This window comes from Sminthopsis crassicaudata, chromosome 2, assembly GCF_048593235.1.
Source record: "Sminthopsis crassicaudata isolate SCR6 chromosome 2, ASM4859323v1, whole genome shotgun sequence".
Classification (NCBI taxonomy): domain Eukaryota; kingdom Metazoa; phylum Chordata; class Mammalia; order Dasyuromorphia; family Dasyuridae; genus Sminthopsis; species Sminthopsis crassicaudata.
In genome coordinates this window covers 345,889,893-345,914,226 of record NC_133618.1, presented here as the reverse complement: position 1 = coordinate 345,914,226, position 24,334 = coordinate 345,889,893, and the positions used below count along the sequence as shown (strand labels likewise).

General features: G+C 32.4%; 1 protein-coding gene across 4 annotated transcripts in view; it reads right to left on the bottom strand.

Annotated features, from left to right (window-relative positions):
• SRP54 (signal recognition particle 54) overlaps nucleotides 1-24,334 on the bottom strand; it is a 114,523-nt gene that overhangs the window by 80,534 nt on the left and 9,655 nt on the right. For 3 of the 4 annotated variants that reach the window (XM_074290678.1, XM_074290677.1, XM_074290680.1), the window contains exons 2-7: nucleotides 18,653-18,764; nucleotides 14,847-14,938; nucleotides 13,568-13,652; nucleotides 8,255-8,359; nucleotides 5,913-5,979; nucleotides 5,774-5,831 (exon numbers count right to left, since the gene is read on the bottom strand). In XM_074290678.1, the coding sequence (XP_074146779.1) occupies nucleotides 5,774-5,831; nucleotides 5,913-5,979; nucleotides 8,255-8,359; nucleotides 13,568-13,652; nucleotides 14,847-14,938; nucleotides 18,653-18,730 (485 nt within the window). In that variant the 5' untranslated portion in view covers nucleotides 18,731-18,764. Of the gene's footprint in view, nucleotides 1-5,773; nucleotides 5,832-5,912; nucleotides 5,980-8,254; nucleotides 8,360-13,567; nucleotides 13,653-14,846; nucleotides 14,939-18,652; nucleotides 18,765-22,544; nucleotides 22,672-24,334 lie in introns of those variants that run through there. The other variant, XM_074290679.1, reaches the window with a different exon arrangement.

Sequence of the window (24,334 nt, the reverse complement as noted above, 5' to 3'; positions counted from 1 at the left end):
ATTGGGGAAGCTAGGTGGCACAGTGGATAGAGCATCAGCCCTGAATTCAGGAGGACCCAAGTTCAAATCTGGTCTCAGACACTCAACACTTCCTAGCTATGTGACCCTGGGCAAGTCACTTAACCCCAGCCTCAGGAAAAACAAAAAACAAAAAAACCCAAGAATTTCAAGGGAATTAATGAAAAACAAATGCAAATGAAGTTGGCCTCTCTGTGCCAGATCTCAAACTATATTTCAAAGCAGCAGTCATCAAAACCATTTGGTATTGTCTAAAAAACAGAGAGGTCGTTCAGTGGAATAGGTTAGATTCACAGGACAAAATAGTCAATGACTATAGTAATCTAGTGTCTGACAAACCCAAAGACTCCAGCTTTTGGGATAAGAATTCACTATTCAACAAAAACTACTGGAAAAAAATTGGAAACTAGTATGGCAAAAATTAGGCATAGACCCATACTTAATACTGTATAGCAAGATAAGGTCAAAATGGGATTCATTGTCTAGACATAAAGAATGATATTAAAAACAAATTAGAAGAACATAGGATAGTCTACCTCTCAGATTTGTGGAGAAGGAATGAATTTGTGACCAAAGAAGAACTAGAGTAAATAATTTACACAAATTAGATAATTTTTATTATATTAAGTTTAAAAGGTTTTGTACCAACAAAACCAGTGCAGATAAAATTAGAAGGGAAGCAATAAACTGGGAAAATATTTTTACATACAAAGGTTCTGATAAAGGCCCCATTTCTAAAATATATAGACAACTGACCCAAATTTATAAGAATTCAAAACATTCTCTAATTGATAAATGGCCAAAGGATATGAATAGACAAATATCAGATGAAGAAATTGAAACTATTTCTAATCATATGAAAAGCTGCTCTAAATCACTATTGATCAGAGAAATGCAAATTAAGACAACTTTGAGGGACCACTACACACCTCTCAGATTGGCTGATAGGAAAAGATAATGATGAATGTTGGGATGAATGGGATAATGATGAATGGGATGTGAGATGAATGGGGCCCTAATACATTGTTGATGGAGTTCTGAACTGATTAATTTGGAACTATGCCCAAACTGTGCATAACCTTTGATACAGCAGCGTTTCTACTGAGTTTATATCCCAAAGAGATTTTAGAGGAGGGAAAAGGACGCACTGGTGCAAAAATGTTTGAGGAAGCTCTTTTTGTAATGGCAAGAAACTGGAAAGTGAGTGGATGCCCAACAGCTGAAGAATGGCTGAATAAGTTATGATATATAAATGTTATGGAATATTATTGTCCTGTAACAAATGATCAGCAATATCACTATACACCTGTCAGATTGCTAGAATGACAGGGAAAGATAATGCTGAATGTTGGAGAATGGCTGAATAAATTGTAGTATATGAATATTATGGAATATTGTTCTGTAAGGAATGACCAGAAGGATGATTTCAGAAAGGCCAGAAGAGACTTACATGAACTGATGCTGAGTGAAATGAGCAGGACCAGGAGATCATTATATATTTCAACAACAATATTATATAGTGATCAATTCAGAGCAGTAATGAATTGAACTAGCTACACCCAGCAAAAGAACTCTAGGAAATGAGTATGAACCACTACATAGAATTCCCAATCCCTTTTTGTCCACCTGCATTTTTTATTTCTTTCACAGACTAATTGTACAGTATTTCAAAGTCCAATTTTTTTTGTACAGTAAAATAACTGTAACATATATATATATATATATATATATATATATATATATGTATATATACATATATTGTATTTAACATATATAACATATATTTGTCAACCTGCCATCTGGAGGAGGGGGTGGGGGGAAGGAGGGGAAAAATTGTAACAAAATGTTTTGCAATTGTCAATACCATGCATATATCTTGTAAATAAAAAGCTATTTTAAAAAAAAGAAAAAAAAAAAAAAAGAAATGATTAGCAAGATAATTTCAGAGCGGCCTAAAGAAACTTACATGAACTGATGCTAAGTGAAATGGTCAGAACTAGGAGATCATTGTACATGGCAACAAAATTATACAATGATCAAATCTGATGGACTTGACTCTTTTCCACAATGCCAGTTCAACAATTAGGCCAGTTTGAATGATCTTATGATGAAGACAGCCATCTACACTCAGAGAGAGCACTGTTGTTTAGGATCATGCCTGAATGAAAGGGCAGGTCTGAGAGCCTCTATAGCTGTGGATTATGACACTTGAGGGAATTGCAGGGCAGCCTTTACTGACACAGGTGTTGCTTGTGGACTGGGAATGAAATAAATTGGAGGCAAATGGAAGAGGAGAAAGGTCAGATAACACAACTGCCTCTCAGATGAGAGGTTCTGAGAACAGCAACTGTCTCTCAGTCTCCTTGTATCATCATCATCTGATTACAAGAAGAGATAACAATTCCAGGTACTAGTGTCTGGATTCTGGAAACCACAAGAGCAGCAAATAACAGACTGTGGGAACAAAGTTTGGATCACAACATAGCCTTTTCACTCTTTTTGTTGTTGCCTGCTTGCATGTTATTTTCTTTCTCATTTTTTCCCCTTTTTTATTTGATTATTCTTGTGCAACAATATAACTATATAAATATGTATGCATATATTGGGTTCAACATATATTTTTACCATGCTTAACATATATTGGATTACTTGCCATCTAGGGGAGGGATTGGGGAAGTGGGGAAAAATTGTAACACAAGTTTTGCAAGGGTTAATGTTGGAAAATTATCCATGCATGTTTTGAAAATAAAAAGCTTTAAAAAAGCTAAAAAAAAAAAAAAAAAAAAAAAATACACCACCTAGACAATTCCTCCTGCTATTCAAATTTTGTGCTTGGATAGGATCTGTGATGTGAAACAAAAGCAAGTACTGTCTTCCTCTTTTTAAAAAATTATAGCTTTTTATTTACAAGACATATGCATGGGCAATTTTTCAGCACTGACCCTTGCAAAACCTTCTGTTCCAACTTTTCCCCTCCTTGCCTCTACCCCCACCCCTAGATGGCAGGTAGATCCATACATGTTAAATATGTTAAAGTATATGTTAAATGTAATATATGTGTATACATTTATACAATTATCTTGCTGCACAAGAAAAATCAGATTTAGAAATAACGTAAAAATAATCTGAGAAGGAAAGCAAAAATGCAAGCGGAATGTCTCCCTCTTTTACACCTTCCTAGATATTAATAATCAGAGGGATACAAAAACAAAGTTCTCATTGTTATATTTTTAAAGGAATCTTTTATGATTATGACCTATGCATAGTCTTTAAGAATACATTTTGCTCTATCAAAACAAAAAAAATTGTTTATGCTCAACAAAACAAACATGTATCCTATTTACCTTTCAATCAATTATGAGATTATGGAAGTGGTGTCCTGTTATAAAATATTCTCTGCAAAAAGGTTTTATTTTCCTTTTTCATACATTCATCAAGGAAATCTCTGATATATGTATAATTATCCTTTGTAGAGATGGGAAAGTAGACATGTAAGTCAAAGCTATTTATGTTTTCCTAATTATTTTCTTTTCTGGTAAAAATAAGGAATGTGATTTTTCTCACCAGATGTTTGCACCTGCCTTTCTGACATCTTGAAAACCAATTCGTGAATACTTGGTCTGGTCTTGTTCTTCCTATCTAATATTTTTTTTAAGTATCGTTTCCATTTCCTCATACAATACATTGGAGGTTATAAAAGTCTAAATAAGTTTGAATATGTATACATATATGTATACATACAAAAAAAAACTAAAGAAAAAAACATAAGGTAATGGGGGTGGGTTGGGGAAAGACAGTAGTAACTGAGAAAATCAGAAAGCATCATATGAGGAACTGAATTTTGAAGGAAACAATAGTCTACAAGATGGAAGATGAGAGGGAATAATATATAGTATAAAGTTAAAGAACACATCCTTCCTTCCACGTAACAACTGATAAATGATCTTGTGAAATATTCTTTGTAATGGGATTTATTGGAAACAAAAACAAATTACATACATACATATTTGCATTAAAACAAAATTAAAAGTTTCACTTCCACAAACTTAATTCCTAAGTAAACTAAGCCATCTATAATGAAGGCTTATCCCTCACATTGGAAATTGTTAAAGTGTTCCTAATATAACTATATATACATATGTTATAATTTTTTTGTTTATTCATTCAGGAAAAATTAGTTATATGAGTTATATGTTGTGCAGAATATCAAAGAACAAAATCAAGATCTCTATTCTTTTTAAGTTTATAATTTAGATGTGGATACAACACATGAAATGTTTCATAGAATTCATTCCTTCAAAAAGCAATGTTTTAAAATACAAGCAAATACATGAAATCATACATCACAGCTGTAGACCTGGAAAAGCAATTAGAGATCCATGAAATTGAAGCTTATTAAGGTTAAGTATTCACTCAGACTCAAATCCTCAGTAAATCACAGAACCAGGATTAGAAGGCAGTTCTCTAACTCAAATCCAGCACACTTTGTACTATACTACCTACATTAACTTATTGTGCTTAGATAATACTAATTGTATACAGTATTATGATACTATCCACTGCGCCACCTAGCTGCCCCTGTGATACTATCTCTTAAAGGAATTTATGTAATGGTTAAGATTCAAAAAAGGAATTGAAAAGGGTAACACTTACATTAACTCAACCAATATGTCAACAGAGAAGCACCACATGAATAGCTGATATAAATAGATTTGTTGATGGTAATGTAAGGGTTTAAGATAATAATTCAGAACTGTACTCACTGCCACCAGAAAGTATAGGACACTTAAAGAGACAGATTCAATGATCAATGTAGATTAAGGAGAGTACTATTAGAAAATATTCAGGATATCACTGCATATATGAAAATTTAGCACCTGCCAAATATTTCTCAGTAAGACATGATCTGGTCGTTAGAATTATATACCAGAAGGTGGTTTTCATGAACTTATACATGACAATTCAATTAACAGAACTGCTATCCACAATTAAACATACCATTTTTAAGAAATTTAAGAATACCATTTTTAATAAATGTTACTATACCAAATACACAAAATCTCCCAAACCAGAGGTAATTAGAAGCTTTCAAGACCTAACAGAAGAGATCAAAATCAAGCAGAAGCAGGATGACAGGAATGTCAACCCTCCTGAACCATTGTTACTAAGGTTATAGATTATAGCAAGGATGAGCTTTAAAATCTAAAATTTTTACTCAAGTACAAAAAGCTAAGTATTTTATCAACATGCAAGAGTTCAGAGAACATTAAAAATATAAAAATAAACAGAACAATAAAATAATAATAGCAAAGTAACAACTTGGCCCAACATCATTTCTATATGAATTCTACTTGAACAAAAATGAGAACAAAATGAAGAACCAAAAATACTACTATCACTAAAGTAAAGGAGTAATAATTAGATAGCCTTGTCAGACCTAAGCTGGTTCTTTTTTTTTTTTTTTCCCCCTGAGGCTGGGGTTAAGTGACTTGCCCAGGGTCACATAGCTAGGAAGTGTTAAGTGTCTGAGACCAGATTTGAACTCGGGTCCTCCTGAATTCAGGGCTGGTGCTCTATCCACTGTGCGACCTAGCTGCCCCAGCTGGTTCTTAAAGTAGAAAAAAATATTTTTAGGAAGAAAAAATATGAGCAATAGCTTAACTAAAATGTATACACAATAACTCAAAAGGTTGTTGAGGAGGGACAGCTTAATAAGTAGGAAAAAGTAAACAAAAAAACAAAAACAGAAACATACCTTCCATAGAATGGAATTCTTGCTTTGGTAGCATTCTGTTTTAGCTGGTCAAAAGCTCCTATGAGATAAAGAATTAATGTATTTTTTGAAATATGTATACATAACATATAAAAATTAAATTGAAATGGTGACACATTACCTGCTCTGAATGTGTCTGCACATATCAAACAAGTCTTCCAACCTTTTCTCTGGTAATAATAGGCTAACTGTCAAAAGGAGAGTCAAAACATGTAACTACTATCATCTAATTTTGCATGTTTAAGAATTTTTTATATTACATTTTATTTTCTATTATAAACCTATTATAAAACTAGTAAAGTGAAATTAGTTTAAGGAAACTATATTTCCTTACTAAGAATTAATCTTACTTAGTAAGATTACTAAGAATTTAAACTTTTTGATTAGTGATCTCCTAAATAGATTTCTCTATCTATTTATATTATCTTAGAGGCAGCTGGGTAGAACAGTAGATAAAGCAAAAGACTTGGAGTCAAGGATACTAAATTTCAAATTTTGCCTCAGACATGTGCCAACTGTGTGACTGTGGGCAAGTTGCTTAATGTCTACCTGCTTTAGTAAAATAAGAATAATAGCATCACCTACCTCTCAAGAGTTGTGAGGATAAAATCAATTGACATACATAAAGTATTTTGCAAAGCTTATTAAGTGCTAGCTATTATTACTAGTATCAGTCTTTTGAGATGTAAAATGATGTTAAGCCTATACATATACGACATCCAGATATCATGGTCTTGCTTTTTATTTATAACAGTAAAGACTTACTTTTCAGACACAAAAGAGATCTGGAGATAAGTTTAAGGATTGCTACATACTATAAAGAGCTACAAAATACTATATGCCTAAGCAGATTGAGAATATTGGGGTGTCAGAAGGATTTCAAAGGTTTTTGGATATAAAGAGAAATCTTTACACCCACTCAAAACAATGGTAAAAGGATAAACCACCTTTTTATATTAAGAGTTGGCATATGGATAGTACTTTATTGCTTGCAAAAAAGCTTAACATACATAACTTCATTTGAATTTTCTCAATAATGCAATAATGTAGGTATTATGATAATACAAAGTATTAGAGTTAATAAGGACAACATTTATATGGTATATTTTGAGGGCTGAAATGTACTTTCCACATATTATCTTATTCTAAACTCACAACAATCCTGGGAGGTAGGGACGATTATTACTCCTATTTCACAAATGAAGAAACTGAGGCAGGGAAACATTGAGTGACTTTCCCAGAGACACACAGCTAATAAATATCTGAAGTCACATTTGAATTCTGATTTTCATAACTCTAGCATTGTCCCCATTGCATCATCTAGTTGCCTTTGAGAATTATAAGTGCACATTTATATGTGCTTCAGTTTTATAAATATTTTCTTCAACCACCCTGTGAGTTAGGTGTGAACAGTATATCCCTATTTTACAGATATATTAACATAGAATCAAGGAAGTCAATTGATTTGTACTATGATCATATTGCTATTGAGAGAAAGTAGACACTCAAACCCAACATATCTTCTAATTACAAATATAGAGTTTTTACTCCCCTTTTTTAGCACAACTGCCCCTTTAAAGACAAAGAATGAGGCAAGTCACAGGAACGATTTCTCATTATGAAAGTAAACTATTCAAACAAAAACAGGGATTTCTGTCTAGAGACAAGCAAATTTTATGAGAATAAAAGAATCAGACATATTACTGAATAAGCTAGATGTTATCTAGTTTCTGTGAAATCAATTTTTTTATGTATAAGGCTGATTTGATAGGTCCTAAGGAAACGGGACTTAAAGAAAATCTGAAATTTTATTTTTTAAATAATGTACTTCAAAACTTTAAAGATACATGATTTTATGGGAGTGGAGAAATATACCACTCATTGATATAGACCATAATCTTTCCAATACTGAAAGATGATCTTTAATGATTTGCTTCTTTTTTGGACACATTTTGATGGCAACCCCATTTTAGATGGCCTGCTCATTGGATAACAGACACAGAAAATTAACATTAAACCTTTCTAACTTGGTAATATATTCTAAACCTGGGGTTTTACTGACAAGGCCTTCAAGAAACCACACCAAAATGAGGCTTCAAAGTAGGACTAATATCAAAACTATCCATAATACATATGATTGAGCAATGTAATTTAAATTATTACTCCCCATGCCAACTTTCAAATGTTATTTAAAACAAAAACAAATCATAGAAGAATAATTAAATTTATCACAATCTAGACAAGCACTTCTATATAAAGCATTAAATGATCTTTAAAAATGATGAAATTACTGTCCTTTATTGGAAAGTAGGGAAACAGGTCACCACATAAAAACAGAGAAGTCAAATAGATGAATTTGTAAGAATATAAGTTAATAGGTAGAAATAAGGACTGGCTTTTATAAAAGACCATTTTAAAAATATCTTTCTAGATGGTATTTTAAAAATATTTGATATAATTTACCTTGGAACATGTTGTGGTTTTACCACTACCCTGCAACCCAACAAACATAATAACATTCGGTTTCCCTTTGGTGGGTGTCCAGGCTTTAACTCCAGGGTCTACAAGCTGCATAAAGAAAATCAGATTAACACATGCTGAAATCGAAAGATTATAAAAGAAGCAAATATGTTACAAATAAGCTTAAATATCCTTTAATTATTAATTTTTGCTACATGAGTTAATTAGTTTTGAGCTCTTCAAAAGAACTTACTAGTTGACTCAACATAATTATTTCTGAATTAGCAAAAAAGTATATAATCACTCTTTTGCTCCTCAAGATTCTAAGACCAAAAGTTGTTCTACTCCATATTTATATAAATAAATAAAAGATGGGCCAGTCTAATTGAAGATTACTTCTTTCATCTAAAAAGATGGGCCAGGATTATACTGTGTAGGACTACAAAAACTAAATGGAGGAATTTACATATGATTCTAGAGATAATAGGGAACCCCTGGAATTGACTGAATAGGAGAACCACATGACCAAATCCACACTTATAGAAAATAATTTTGGCAGAAGTGTGAAGGATAAATACAAGTGCTAAGAAAATTAAGGAAGTAAGAGCAATTAGGAAGCTGGTATAATAATCTAGGTAAAAGCTGTTAAGGCCTGAACTGAGATAGTAGCTATGTGAGGGGAGAGAAGGGATCATATGTGAAATATGTTTTGAAAACACATGAGGCAGAATTCGAGTACTGACTGGATAAGAAGAGTAAAAGAAAGGGAGAAGTCTGCTATGTTGCTGAGATTACAAACAAGGGAGGACAGAAGATTAGTGGTATCCTTGCCAGAAATAGGCAAGTTTGATAGAGGATGAGTGGTTTGAGGGAAAGAATTAATTTCTTTTTTAAATTTTCTGGGTTTGAGATATATTTGGAACATGTCTGCAATGTTCAAGAAACAGCTGGTAATGTAGGACTGGAAATCCAGAAAGACTAGGCTAACTATATAAATTTGAAGTCATCTATGTAGAAATAATTAAATCTATGGGAACTAATGAAATCACTACTAAAGAGACTTAATAAACAAAGAGAAGAGGGGCCAAGAAAAATCACTGCACAGAGGTCAAGAAACTTGAAGCCTAAGAAAAGACTTTCAAATTTTGTAATTTATTGCAATATGGTGCCAGTAATTTAGCAATTATTGGCAATCTTGGAGTGAGCAATTCCATTTGAATGATGAGGTCAAAGGCTAGATTGCAAATAGCGGGAGAGTGAGTAAAAGAAGAAGTGCAGAAAACTTTCAAGGATTTATAGAATATATTGAGGAGATCATAAAGTCAAATGAATTGGGGTTTTTTGGTGAGGCAATTGAGGTTAAGTAATTTGCCCAAGGTCACACAGCTAGGAAATGTTAAGTGTCTGAGGCCAGATATGAACTCAGGTCCTCCTGACTTCAGGGCTGGTGTTCTACTATTGTACCACCTAACTGCCCCCAAATGAAATTTTTTTTTTAAGGTAATGGAGTCTTGGGCTTGTTTGAAGGCAGTGAGCAAAGAATCAATTAATAGGGAAAGACTAAAAAATTCATTAGAATGTGATGAGTGAAGATACAATTTACTGGAGAAGATGGGAGGGGATGAAATCAAATGTAAATGAAGAAGAGTTGGGCTTGGCAAGGAAAAGTATTACCTCTTTGAAAAGAGACTAGCTAAGGAATAAAAGTAAGCCTATCCAAGTAAGCAACTCTTCCTCATTTCTCTTTCTCTCTCTTTTTTTCTTTTCCTGAGGCTGGGGTTAAGTGACTTGCCCAGGGTCACACAGCTAGGAAGTGTTAAAGTGTCTGAGACCAGATTTGAACTTGGGTCCTCCTGAATTCAGAGCTGGTGCGCTATCCACTGCACCACCTAGCTGCCCCCAAGCAAGCAATTCTTTCTCAGTTCCAGACACTATGGTTTCTTTCTGCAGTAAGTCACATTAAAGCTCTATGGTTATGGCAATTCTACAATTTATTCTGCTCCAAATCTTCTTAAAAACTGAGTCATGCTGTTCTCACCAAGTTCCAGGTAGTGACTTAATCCCTACTAATTTATTCCAAAGTGGCAAAACCTTAAAGCCTGTTTTCCTTCACTTATTACAGCTCCCCCTGAATTGAAAAAATATTTTGTTATTTCTTAAAAAATAATAAAATTGGTATTCTCACATGTATATATTTGTGTGTTTATCTGTCCACAGAAGAACCCTAGTTCCTTAAGGGAAGGGCTATTTCACTTATCTTTGCATTTCCAGTGCTTAGCACATGGTAATTACTTGAGAAATGCTGGATGAATTAAACTCAATTCAATCCACATTCATTAAAATTCCATAAAAGCAGGTAAGAGTAGGAGCAGCTAGGTGGCACAGTAGATAGAGCACTAGCCCTGAAGTCAGGAGGACCTGAGTTCAAATTTGATCTCAGATACTTACACTTCACACTTCCTAGCTGTGTGGCAAGTCACTTAACCCCAATTGCCTCAGCCCCCCCGCCCCCCCCCCAAAAAAAAAGCAGGTAAGAGCATAGGTCTAATAAAGGTCAATCTTCAATTTTATCAAAGTGCTATTCCCCCTCCATCACTCATACATCTGTGATTTAATCAGTGTGTAGAATGTCATGTGTCAAGGATGTTGATCAGCAAAATTAATCTATAATTTACAGCTTACTGAGCTGCCTGGGGAGCTACAATTTATTACAAAGTGACTTTAAACATGATCACATATGTGTTTATCAGAAGCATGACTTGAACCTAGTTCTTCCTCACTCCAAGGCTAGTTTTCTTTCTTTAAAAATTTTTTTTAAAATACTATTTTATTTTTATAAATATATGCAAAAATAGTTTTCAACATTCATTTTTGTAAAATTTTGTGTTCTAAATTTTTCTCCCTTCCTCTTTTTATTTCCTCCCTCCCGAAGACAGTAAGCAATCTGATACAGGTTAAAAATGTAATTTCACATTGTGCAAGATAAATCAGACCAAAATGAAAAAAACCACAAGGAAAAAACAAACAAAAAGGTGAAAATACTATGCTTTGATCCACATTTAGTCTCCAGAGTTCCATGATTGGCATTTTTCATCCCAAGTCTATTAGAATGGGACTGCTAGATAGTGTAGTGGATAGAGCATTAACCTTGGGTTCAGGAGGACCTAAGTTCAAATTTGACCTCAGACACTTAACACATACTAGCTGTGTGACTCTGGGCAAATTACTTAACCCCAATTGCCTCAGCAAAAAAAGAAAAAAAAAAAAAAAAAAAAGAAAAAGAATAAGAAAAAAACAAAAGTGAGAAAGTAAGATCAAACAACTTAGAAAATAAAATTATATTCCAAAAATGTGTTTTTTAAGTTAACTGTTTGGAATTAAAAATGCATTTTCTCAAAGAAACATTATGGATGGTGATTAGAAACATGAGGGCTAAGAAAATATATTCTAGTATGAATCAAAAAAATTTCATTTAATTCATGATACCTGTGAACTACAGTATTAGCCTGAGTTCTAAAACCTGGAATTAGGAGTCAACAAGTAGGAGAGAAAAGGATAAAGAGACAAGTGGTAGAGAAAAGGGCAAAGAGAAGAATTTCTACCTCTTTTGGATGAGGTAGAAGATCAATCTTTTGTGTGTGTGTGTGTGTGAGGAGGCTGAGGCAATTGGGCTTAAGTGACTTGCCCAGGGTCACATAGCCAGGAAGTGTTATGTGTCTGAAGGCAGATTTGAACTCAGATCCTCCTGACTTCAGGGCTCTACTTTGCCACCTAGCTGCCCCAGAAGATCAATCTTAAACAAAATTTAGAAATAAATAGTTTGTCTTTGGTACTCTTTAAATCAGTATATTTAACCAGCTCTCGTCAATATTCTTTTTTCTCCCCAGTTTTTCACGGTGATTAACTTACTCAGACCCAATCACAGATCTTCTAAGTCTGCCCCACTCATCTTTAAAATTCCACCACTATGAATATCAAGTATTACAGTGGTAACTATCTCCTGCCTAAAACTCTCATTACTTTGTATAGCTAATTTCAGGTGGGTGGTAGAAGGAAAGCTAACCTTCAATGGCTCATTACTTCCAGGATCAAATATAAAATCCTGTTGTCCTTTCACCACCTGGCTCCTTCTTACTTTTCCAGTCTTTAATTTTATAGTATACTAGGCTCCAGGTATACTGGGTTCTTTATTATTCCTTCCACACAACATGCTACCTTTTGAATCTATGTTTTTTTCAATGGCTAGTCTCAATTCCCATAATGCTCTTCCTCCTATTTTGCCATCTTTTGACTTGACTTTCTTGAAGTTTCAACAATAATCTCATCTGCCAGAACTTTTCCTGATCTTTGTCAATCCCAGTCTCTACACTTTGAAATTGCCAAAAATGTACACCACAAATATTTCATATGTGCATAGTTGTCTACATATTATCTCCTCCATAGAATATTAGTTACTTGAAGACAGAGATTGTTTTTTTGCTTTTCTTTGTATCACATTTAGTACAATGTAGTATGTAGTAAGCACTTAATAATAACTTATTTTTTTGTAATTTAACTAATATTTATTTATTTACAAATCATGGTATTTACAAATCAATCTCTATTTGAGAGAATTTTTTTCAGTTTATCAAAATGATAAATTTCAGGAAGTGCAAAGAAAAATCTCTTCATACAAGGATGCTAGAGGAAGGGAATTAGCTTTCTCCAAACTGCCTTTGGTTTTCTTTTCTTCCTCTACTTTTAAAGACAATGATTATTTTAAAACTTCAAGTTCTTTCATAAAAGCTCCCATGGAACAGCAAAACCAATTTGTATAACACAATTTCACTAATTCAGATTTCAATGTCAGAATCTGACAGTGGCTGTGATGAAATTTCAGCATTTAGTGGAAAAAAAAAAACAACAAAAAACAAAAAAACAAAAACCTTTGGTAAATTAAACAATTGTAAGTAAAATGGAAAAAGTATAGTTCCTTACTTTTGAAAATCTATTTCTAAACATTTAAAAAATTTTAGAAACAAAAGATCATCAAATACCCTCTCACTCTAAATATACAAAAGGATATGGAATTTCGAATATGGAATTTTCCTAATATTTTACAATTCAATTATACTCCACACATCAATCTGAATCAGTGAGGCTTTAATGAAAACAATTTGTCTTTAAAGAATGGTCTTTTTAAAGAGTGATCCTTTTCAAGTTTTGATGAAATGTCCTAAGTAAATATTTTATACTAAATAAGTATTATTCCTATTTATAATAGTAGATCCTTTAAGCTTTGCAGAGAATTACAGTATATACTGAGTATAGTTTTACCTTCACAAGTTCCTTAAATACAGCATGCTGAATCATTTTTCTTTTGTTTAGACCAGATGCCATTTCTTCAAGATCAATAGCAGACCTGTACAACAGTGGTTTTTGAGGTTTTTTAATAAAAGAAAAAATAGCAGTTAAGCCATTCCCACTATCCCCAAAATGTATTCTCACCAACTAATGTCAGTGTATTTGAAAGAATATTTTTAAAATGTGTGAAAAATTCAGTCTTTTGTATGTATAGTCTTCAATATGAAAACTGGGTAATTTACAAGGAATAAGTACTATTACAGAAAATGATATTATTATTTAATTGCTGTAACAAAGATAATAATCCATTTTATCTGTTTGAAGGATGCTGGACTATGATTTCTTAAAATCCCTTCCTGCTATATAAGAGCTATAATTCTGTATCTGAACATATCAAAAAGCTTTATTAAAAGATATCAGAAGAAAATGACGTGCCAACTATTTTTTAAACTTTCTAAATCAAAACAGTTAAAATATCTGTCCTGAGCTCATTACAATCACTTCTAATATGCAAAAGAGCCCTGGAAACTTGTGTCTTTAAAGTTTTCCAACTGGAAAACAGGATTAAATACTTAAGATGAAAGTAAAGAACTATATACTATGCCAGCTACTCAGTTGACAGTACAAATAATAATGGCATGAGTATGAAGTGGAATGGATAAATTTTGATTAAGGTACAATGATTATGTTCTATCTGCTTTGCCACAGACAGATCTACTTTTTAGGGGAATATTACAATTATTATGACCAGATGGCTTACTTTATTTTTTTTCCTTCAACATCATGGGGTAGAGAAAGGGAGAGGAAGGTTAGGCTGCTAGACTCAACACTCTTCACTATAGAATTTGCTTATCTGGATGTTTTACATTACTTGGAAAACATTAACTCAAATTTCTACTAAAATTCTCAAAAGTTGCATAGTGACAAGAAAATTCCATTAAAAAAGGTTTTACCATTTACACCTGTAGAATGATAATCTATAGCTTTTTCTTTGAATTAAAAAAAAATTAAAATTTATATAGGGCATATATGCATAATCAATCTTAGCCTTACAACAACCTTGTGATGTAGGAAGCATGGGTATTATTATTTTTTTTTATTTGACCATCATTATGGAAATATACTATGGGACAGAAATTGAACAACAACAAAAAAAAATTCCCCCTTCTAAATCTCTTTTTGCAAATGATTTCTTTCTGTTAATTTCTAGGTAATTATTGTTTTATCTGACTTTTTACTGATTTTAACTTACTTGACATTTTCTCGGAGCTGCTTTACCAGCTTAATGTTAACATCAGCTTCCAATAAGGCTGTGCAGACTTCTTTGAGCATAGCATTTAAAACCTAAAATGTGAAATTTGCTATTAGAAACCACCAGTCTTCATTTTAATCCTAACCATAACAAAGGTCACAAAATAGCTTTTATAAGCTGTTTTCAGTTTATAAAATTGAGGCATTATCCTATTTTGTTACAAAGTATAGGAAGATGACAGAATCAACATCTCAGGATTATTTTAAATTTTTTGATACATTTTAGCAAGGCCAAACACCAAAACAATACTCCCCTTCATCCCAAAACAAAGCACATTTTTCAGTTTTTTAATCATTTAAAGAACAATATATCTTTTAACTCTGACAATGTTAGAAACACCGTATATACAACTTAAAAGTATTTTGCTGCTTTTCAATGGGAATTGTACATTGTCATAATAATTATACATATTGTTTCAGCTATTTGTTTTATTTTGCATCATTTTATATAATCTTTGCAAACTTCTTTGAATTCTTTATATTTTCCCCCTTCATAAAATAGTAAATTTCCATTACAACCACAAACCATAATTTAAGCTATTCTCCTGCCTCAACCATAAATTCTTCCTAATCCTCCCCCCCCCCAACAACAACCACATACTTTGAAAAAGTAATTATTTATTCATAAGTATCACTATAATGAAAATTTTTGTTCCTGCCATCAATAACTTCTCTGAGGCATAATCTCAAAAACAGGATTTCTGGATTAAAGGGCATAAACAATTTGATGATTTTTTTGCACAATTTTAAATTTCTTTTATAGAATGATGTAGTGTCCAGACTAGCTTTCTGGAGGATCTCTGGACAGGCCTTGGTCTTAGATGGAGAACTGATGAAGGCAGGAGAGCCACCACGAGGATGGTTAAGGATGGAGTCTGGAGTCTTCTCTGTGTCTGAGCTTGAACACACACACTCACTCGAGTCTCCTTATTTCAAGTCCTCTCAGCCCTTAAATACCTTAGGACAATTACATTACTACAGTACACTGAGCATATGCCAACTGTAAAAAGATAATGCATTAAGTACTAAGAATATATGAAGTAGAGTACCATTATCTCATCAATCATATTGAGTAAACACCCTGCTGTAAGTATTTTTGCTTCAAGTATACTTTTCTCAGAGTTCCCCACTATTTGCAATCCTCTACAGAATGATTGTGGTCATCCAAAGCTGTATTCATTGTGAAATTGTGTCTTTCTTATATCTTTCTTAATATTATTTTATATCTTATAATTAATTTTCTTATATCTTATAATCATCTTTCCTAGCTTCATGATTATGACATAATAAGGGACTGAAATTTACACTTCTCCATTAGTAATTCTAAACATTTTTTATTTAAACATTTGATTATTGAAAAGTTTGTGTTTCTTTTCTAGAAAACTGCACAAATGCTTTAACCTCTTCTCTACAGGTTTTGTTTGGATGTCATTAGTAAAAAATTTTCATTGTAGTGATACTTATGAATAAATAATTACTTTTTCAAAGTATGTGGTTGTTGTTGGGGGGGGGAGGATTAGGAAGAATTTATGGTTAAGGCAGGAGAATAGCTTAAATTATGGTTTGTGGTTGTAATGGAAATTTACTATTTTGTGAAGGGGGAAAATATAAAGAATTCAAAGAAGTTTGCAAAGATTATATAAAATGACTTTAGAGGAAAATGTTAATACTGAATGTCTCAGTATAATCATTTAAGAAAATTTGTCCATAAACACATATCAATGACCCACCAGTAATTCAGAAAAATTATAAAATTAAACAATGCACTAAATATTTATACAAATTAACAATATGCAATATTCATCTAGATTAATATTTTCAAATCCTTTTATAAGCAATACAAAAATAATGCACACAATATGGTAAGGCATTAACTAGCCTTTACCTAAATTAGCTATATTTCCATTTTACACATAAGAGAAATTAGTACCTTATGTAGGAAGTTACCTAATATGAAATAAGTTTAATTTCTCATGTCTAATATGCTTGATTTCTTAAGAATAAATAAAGAATAAAGTCCAAATTAGAGAATGAAAAAGCTTATATTTTTAAGGCTAATAAGGCCTTTTTATTCTACTACAACCATAAATGTATACTCCTTATTTTTAGCTAAGCAATATGTTCCCCGAAGGTCTATGAAGTTCTCCTCATATCCACAAAGAAAAAGCTTTGTGGAAAAAGCCCTGCTCTTCTATTATAGGAGTTCTCTTTTTGGTCCATTTTTAAAAAGAATCTGTGTATCCTAGACAAGGCTTAAAAGTTATGTTTCTTGTATGTTATTATTCACGATGGAGTTTACTATGTTATGCTTCCAAAAACAAAAACAAACAAAACAAACCAATGTGTCAATGTGTATAAAAATGTGTGTATTTTAAAAGGTAATACTAAAAAGTACTCTCCAATATACCCTTAGACAGCCTATCTTTAGTGCCCAGGCTTTGCTATCTATCCATCATGAACAACCTGTATTATCAGAGGAAAATAGAGAAGCTGACCATTTAATAATTATAATATTATTTCCTATAAAGTATTCGTCTGTTATCAACTTTCCTTGTAGTTTACACAAAGAAAACAAAGTTTTATAGGGTCAGATAGGTTAAATACTATTAGTTTCATATATTATCTGCCAATATATCCATAGGAAGGAAAAATTAGGAAGCTGGTTTTTTTTTTAATTTGTACTCAATTCTAAAAGTTAAAATAGAATAATTATATGTCTTGAGCAAAAACTCTGTAGAATCAATCCATGATGCAAAATTGAATATTTACAAAATTTAAATATACTAGAAAAATGTAATGAATTTCATTTGCTAATAGAAAACTATAGAATGTAGTTAAGGCAGAATGTCAACAAAACAATTTACTTGCTTCAATAAAAGTACATATGTAAAGAATAATTTTTGAAAGTGTTAATTATTCTTCCCTTCTCTAAATATTAGTTGTGGATAGTCTAACATTCCAAAAGCTGGAAGAAAATGTTATAATGAATAGCATAAACCTAAAAATAAAGAAATTTAGAGATTTCATTTTCTAAAAATCCCAAAAGCTTTCTATAGAAAATGAAATGCAGTGCCATCATCCATCATTAAGAAAAGGGAGATGAGATGACAAGGGACTGAGATTAAAGAATGTTCAAAAAAACATATTTTAAAGATGAAAATGTTAAGGGGGAAATGAAATGTCAAATTTATGAGGGCCTATGTTAAGAACCATGCCTACGTGTTAAGGGACAGGTCAATTCTCCAAAAGCCTTCACAGCTGTGAATTATAACACCCCTGAGGGAATTGCAAATTAGGATTTACTGATGCAGATGTTGCTTGTGGATTGGGAATGAAATAAATTAAAGGCAAGAGAGAAAAGGTCAGAGAAAGCAACTGCCTCCCAGTCTCCTTATATTGTTAACATCTTTTACTTGACAAATGAATCTCATAAAAATAAACATGAGCAAAGGTAACACACAGAGTTACTGGTCTTGATTCATCTTAGAAGAACAAGAGGTCAAACACAGGGCCCACAGATTGAATATGGCCCACAACACTCCCAAGTGCCTTTGAATTCAGATTAAAAAGTTATTGGGAAGAAATTTAAATAAATAAACATTCAGTACAAGACAGATAATGTTAATATGTGGTTTTCTAACTCACTTTCTGGTCCACAGGGATCCTTTTTTTGATTTGCTGGTCCCTATTTTTATTTGACTTTGATCCTCACACTTCATAAATTTTGTTTCATAACAAATACCTTACCTCTTCATTGATAATGGTGGCATTGCTCAATGATCGGAGTGCTGAGGTTATTTTTCTTCCAAGATCTGCTAACACCATCTTGACAATTTAATATAACCTTAAAAGGTGCTATCTAAAAACAAATAAGCAAACAAAAACAGAAGATATGAAAAAGAAAAACTCAAAGTAGGAGTATTACAAAACAAATAATTTCAATTTGGATTTTCTAGCTAATTTTTAATAATTACACAAACTGGGATTGGGTGAGACTGATTTAGTCAGTAAGCAAGATAGATTTTTAGAAAGGCATTTTGGTGCAGTGAAAATACAGTGCTGAAGTTGGAGTCAGGAAGTCCTGAGTCTACATACCACCTCAGACTTTATAAGCTATGCAAGGCCAGGCAAGTTATTTAACCTCTTCTGGACCTTTATTTCCTCATCTGTAAAATAAGGGAACAGGACTAGATGGTAATTAAAAGTCCAATTTCTAGCTCTAAACCTATGTTTCTATAATTTTGAAGAGACCACTTTAGGAAGAAAAAACAAAACAAAACAAAAAAAACCAATATGCATTAAATTAATAGTTCCAAATCAGGAATCTCTGTTTTACTTTGAAAAAAAAAATACTAAAAATAGGTTCTGGACAGAAGATATATTGATCCTTTCTTACCAAGAAAGTATTTATTCTAGATTTTACTTGCCACTGTTGGAAAAGTCACTATAAAAAGAAAAAGATCACCACCCAAAACATTTATCCTTCATGATAATTTTACAATGAATGCCTTGTTAGTTCATATTCTTTCTGTTACTTCACTCACCATATTGCCAATTCTTTATTTATCTTTCTGTTACTTCAGTCACCATGTTACCAATTTTTTATTTATTTAGCATGCTTGACAAGGAAATTCTAAGGTTCCTGATCTCATAATGAAGTTACATATGCCAAGAAAGGCCTTTTATTTATTTTTTTCCCCAAAGAGTAGAATTTACATTTTGCTTTTATTTTATTTATAGTTAAATCTTATTTGGATTGGATTCAATCTTTCTTTTCTTTTCTTTTTTTGAAATAGAAAAACAATAAACTATAATTTAGAGTTTATAGGATCTACAAACAGTTTATGTCATTAATGACTGAAGTAATTTCCTTATTGGCTTCTGAAAATTCACATACAATTGGTCTGTATATTTGTAGAAATGAAATGTAAGCTTGCATTTATTTCCCTTTGCATTTTGAAACAGCATCCTGAGATAATCCACACTTACTTATCTACTCCTAGGAATATCATATCTGGGCACAATTCAAAGTGATTGAGATAGAAGTTTGTTCATTTTGCCTAATTTCGAATAGATGAGAAGCAAAGAACTATCAATTTTTCTCCAGAGTCTTTCAAATCTAATCAAAACCTTCCTTGCTCTCTTTTTCAGCATTTTAGCAACTGTTGGAGTTTTGTGGGTCTATGAGATTGAGTAGAAAGTGGGGGAAGAACAATCAAGAGTCTATCTAGAGTAAGTCCAATTGAATACCTCTAGCAATTAAGATCAAAGAAATACTGGGAGCTCTATTTACAGTTTTTATTTTTTAATTTAGTATTTTATTTTCCCCAATTACAAGTAAAAACAATTACTTGTTCATTTTTAAAACTAATTCCAAATTCTTTCCCTCTCTTCCCACACCCTTAATTGAAAAAGCAAACAATCTAAAATAGGCTATGCATTTTACAGGCCTTATATAACATAGAAGAAAGGAGATGGCAATCAGGTTAATTTCCTGTTAGGAAGGTAAGAAAGGGAGATCACAGGTCTCTCCAGTATTCCCTTTACTGGCACACTATCCCTTCCCATCCATACTTTCTTATTCTTTTGAGTAATGAGAATTTCTTCCTCTCCCCCCCTCCCCCAAATCTGGCTGTACTACTTTGGACTTCACTATGCCCAGAGAAACAACATTGTCCTTCAAGATCAAATCAGCCTGGACTGTCATACCTTAGCAGTACTTTTTATTTGGGGACTGTTCTGAATGGAAAATGAATTGAAGAGCTCCTCCCTATAACTTCATTTAAGGAATCAATATCTTCCCAATGACTTGAACATGACTAAAACATGCGAACTCCCTACCCCTAACCCTAGCCATTTCTTCATTTCCCAAAAGGCTACTCTACTCTGGAAGCCATCATCCCTTTACACAAACCTATCCACTAAACTTCACTTCCTTTTCCATACCCACACTTTCAAATTCCTTTTGTGTTGTCTAAAGAATAAGAATTATCTTTTTTTCCCCTTATACTTGCATTTCAGTGCTTATCTCAGTACCAATTATATATTAAATGTGCTTAATAGGTGGTTTTTTTGGTTTTTTTTTCCCTCTGAGGCTGGGGTTAAGTGACTTGCCCAGGGTCACACAGCTAGGAAGTGTTAAGTGTCTGAGACCAGATTTTGAACTCTGGTCCTCCTGAATTCAAGGCTGGTGCGCTATCCACTGCACCACCTCGCTGCCCCTTAGTAGGTTTTTAATAATTGTTTATTGACTGAATAACTGGTCAAGAAAATAATCCACCTATACTTGATATTTACTGCTTTCTCCTTATCTCAATGAATGATGCATCTTTTGTCAATTTTAAATTTTTATAATTTTCATTTGCAGTTCTTTCATCCTCATATCCTGACAACTCACCGAGTATAGTATTTACTGCATTTTCCTATATTGCACCAGAAAAACCAAGTGCATCAAATGATGATAATGACATATACACACACTCACACATGACATATTTATTGCTATGTATACATGTACACACATGTGTACATACATCATTACTAGATTATATTACTAGAGTATACCATTATGTAATATAAAAATTTAGTAATAAATTATGTAATATTTATAATTACATATATAATTTTACTCTGAAATAAAAATTTTCATTCTACTCTACATAAACAAAAAAAAGTACTCTGAAAACTGGCACAACTTGGCCTTCAAGCTATTTTTAAATTCCAGTCTTCCAAGATTAATGGTAATTTATCTAACATACATTTAAATGGTCAAATTTTTCCCTCATTCTTCAGAAATTTTTCAACACACATACGTGCACATACAAACACACCCCAAAGGAGAAAGTTACCTCATTGGCCCAGCATGACACCTCTATCACCTCCCTTGATTCTTGTTAATTTCCTTTACCTAGAGTCTTCCTGTTTTTGTTTTTATGTTTCCAGTGGACGCTTATTTTCCCAAGTCCCAGGGAAGACATTAGTTAACTAAAATTCTAGACAAGTCAAATTTTCTGGGCTTAAATGATAAAACAGAGATTATTGTAATATCTATGAAGGATAATTATCAGAATTTTTAAAAATTAAAGAAAAAGATTTTAAAATATCTTATTGGTTTGTTTTATTATTATTATTATTATTATTATTTAGTCATAGTTTTTATTTAATAGTGTTTATTTACCAGATATATGCATGGGTAATTTTACAACATTGACAATTGCCAAACCTTTTGTTCTAATTTTTCCCCTCCTTCCCCCACCCCCAGATGCCAGGTTGACTAATATATGTTAAATATGTTGAAGTATAAATTAAATACAATATATGTATACATGTCCAAACAGTTATTTTGCTGTACAAAAAGATCTTATTGTTTTAAAGATAAGTATACTGAGACCTGGCAAGATTAACTGATATGTCCAAAAGTCACACAGGTAGTTAAATGGCAGAAATGGTTTTATAACTTCAAATCTAATTCCACTATGAAATATTCTTCTATATCTCCGCCCCCTTACTTTCTTGTAAATGCAATTTAAGTGTTGTGAATGACATGAAGAAAATTTAAAACAATCTCTAATAATGAAGACAAAAGAGATTAAGTCATAAAATATTAATTTTAGGTCTGAGTTTAAAAGCATCTACTTACTGTGAAGTTATAATACATTCATGTTAACAATTTGAAAGAGTGACGACTTTACAGGAAATGAGTAAACATAATTACTTGTCCAACTCTATTACTAAATTATTATTATGTAACTACTTAGCTTGCAAGTAAATAATATAGATTTCTTCTCTAGTTATCTTGTCACAACAATGTTTGTGACACCACAATTAGTTGTCTTAGAAATAATGTCATAAACAGATCGTTCGATATATTCTAAAGGTGTTAAATCATCCAGGTGACCTTTCTTTTTAATCAGTCAGTGTCTTATTCTGACAGATACAATGGTTTCAATTGCTACTGACATAGGAATGTCTACCTATAAAAGTGATACTATGATGAATCAAATCTATATTATTATTGTGGTTATTCCTACTGTTATTATTACTTATTATACACTATAAATATAAGTGCAACTCCTTTTGGGGAGACTCCTTTCCTCATCAATTCTTGCTTAGATTACTGCAAGACACTCCAAGTTTGGTCTCTTCCCTAGTATAGATGGTGGCTAAAGTGATTTATTAATGATCAAATCTAACCATTTCACTTCTATACTTAATTTCATTCTAGGATAAAAAAAAAAATTCTGTGTAGTTTTTTAAATCCCTTCTGACCTGGTTATAACATGATATTGCTCCAGCTTACTGTATACTATAAAATCTAGCATAAGTGGCCTTCTCTGTTCCTCAAAACAAGATTTATCATCTCCCATTTATTTCTTTCCATATTCATAGTCTCATGGCTGGAATACATATTCCCTCCTCTCCTCCACATTGTAGAATCCCATTCTTCTTTTAACTTAATTACATATACCATATGCTCATAAATACATATACCATTGTGCTCCTATATCTATCTAACCTTTCCTGATTTCATTCCAACTGCTACTACTCTCTCCTGAAAGAGATCACTTCTTAGAAACCTGGAAAAATTATATGAACTGATGTAAGTGAAGTAAGCAGAATGAGGAGAATGATTTATACAATAACAGCAACTCTGTAAAGACAAACTTTGAAACTATTTTGATCAATGCAATGGTCAACTAACATTTTAAAGACACCTGACAAGAGAGGTCAAGATATAAGATGAAACATATTTTTGGACATGACCAATGTTGAGATGTATTTTGCTTGATGGCATAACTGTTACAAGCATTTTGTGTAGAAGGTTGTGAAGAACAGAGAGAGGTTGGACAGAAAAGAGTATGGGAGGACAGTAATATCCAAAGCAACTGGAAAAATAGGTTAGGACAAGATTTTATCCTACAGACATAAGGATCCATTGGAGTTCACTAAATATAAGAGTGACACAGTCAGATCTGTTGCTTAGAAAAATCAAATGCAGCTGTGTAATGGATAGCTTGGAATAAGAGAAAAAAAAGGGTAAGGAAATCAATTGGGAGACTGTTCTAATAATCTAGGTGAGAGGTTATGAGGGTCTGTACTAGAGTGGTGGCTATGTTATTACTAGACAAAAGGGGAAAGAAAAAGGAGTCAGATGAGAGATATGTTGTAGAGGTAGAGAAGGTAAAATTTGGATCCACTCAAATTCATAATCTCATCAAATCTAATCCCTACTGGATTATGAAAGTTGTATGGTATCTTTATATTCTTTCCAAACTGGCTTAGTATTGCCTTCTTTCCAAGTGGTTGTCCCAAGCCATTTCCTTCATCATCTCCTCCCTCCTCCTCCTCAGGAGAGGACAAGAATTTCAAAGGAATTAATTTTAAAAATGCAAATGAAGGGTAATCAAGCTGTAGCAGACTTAAAATTAT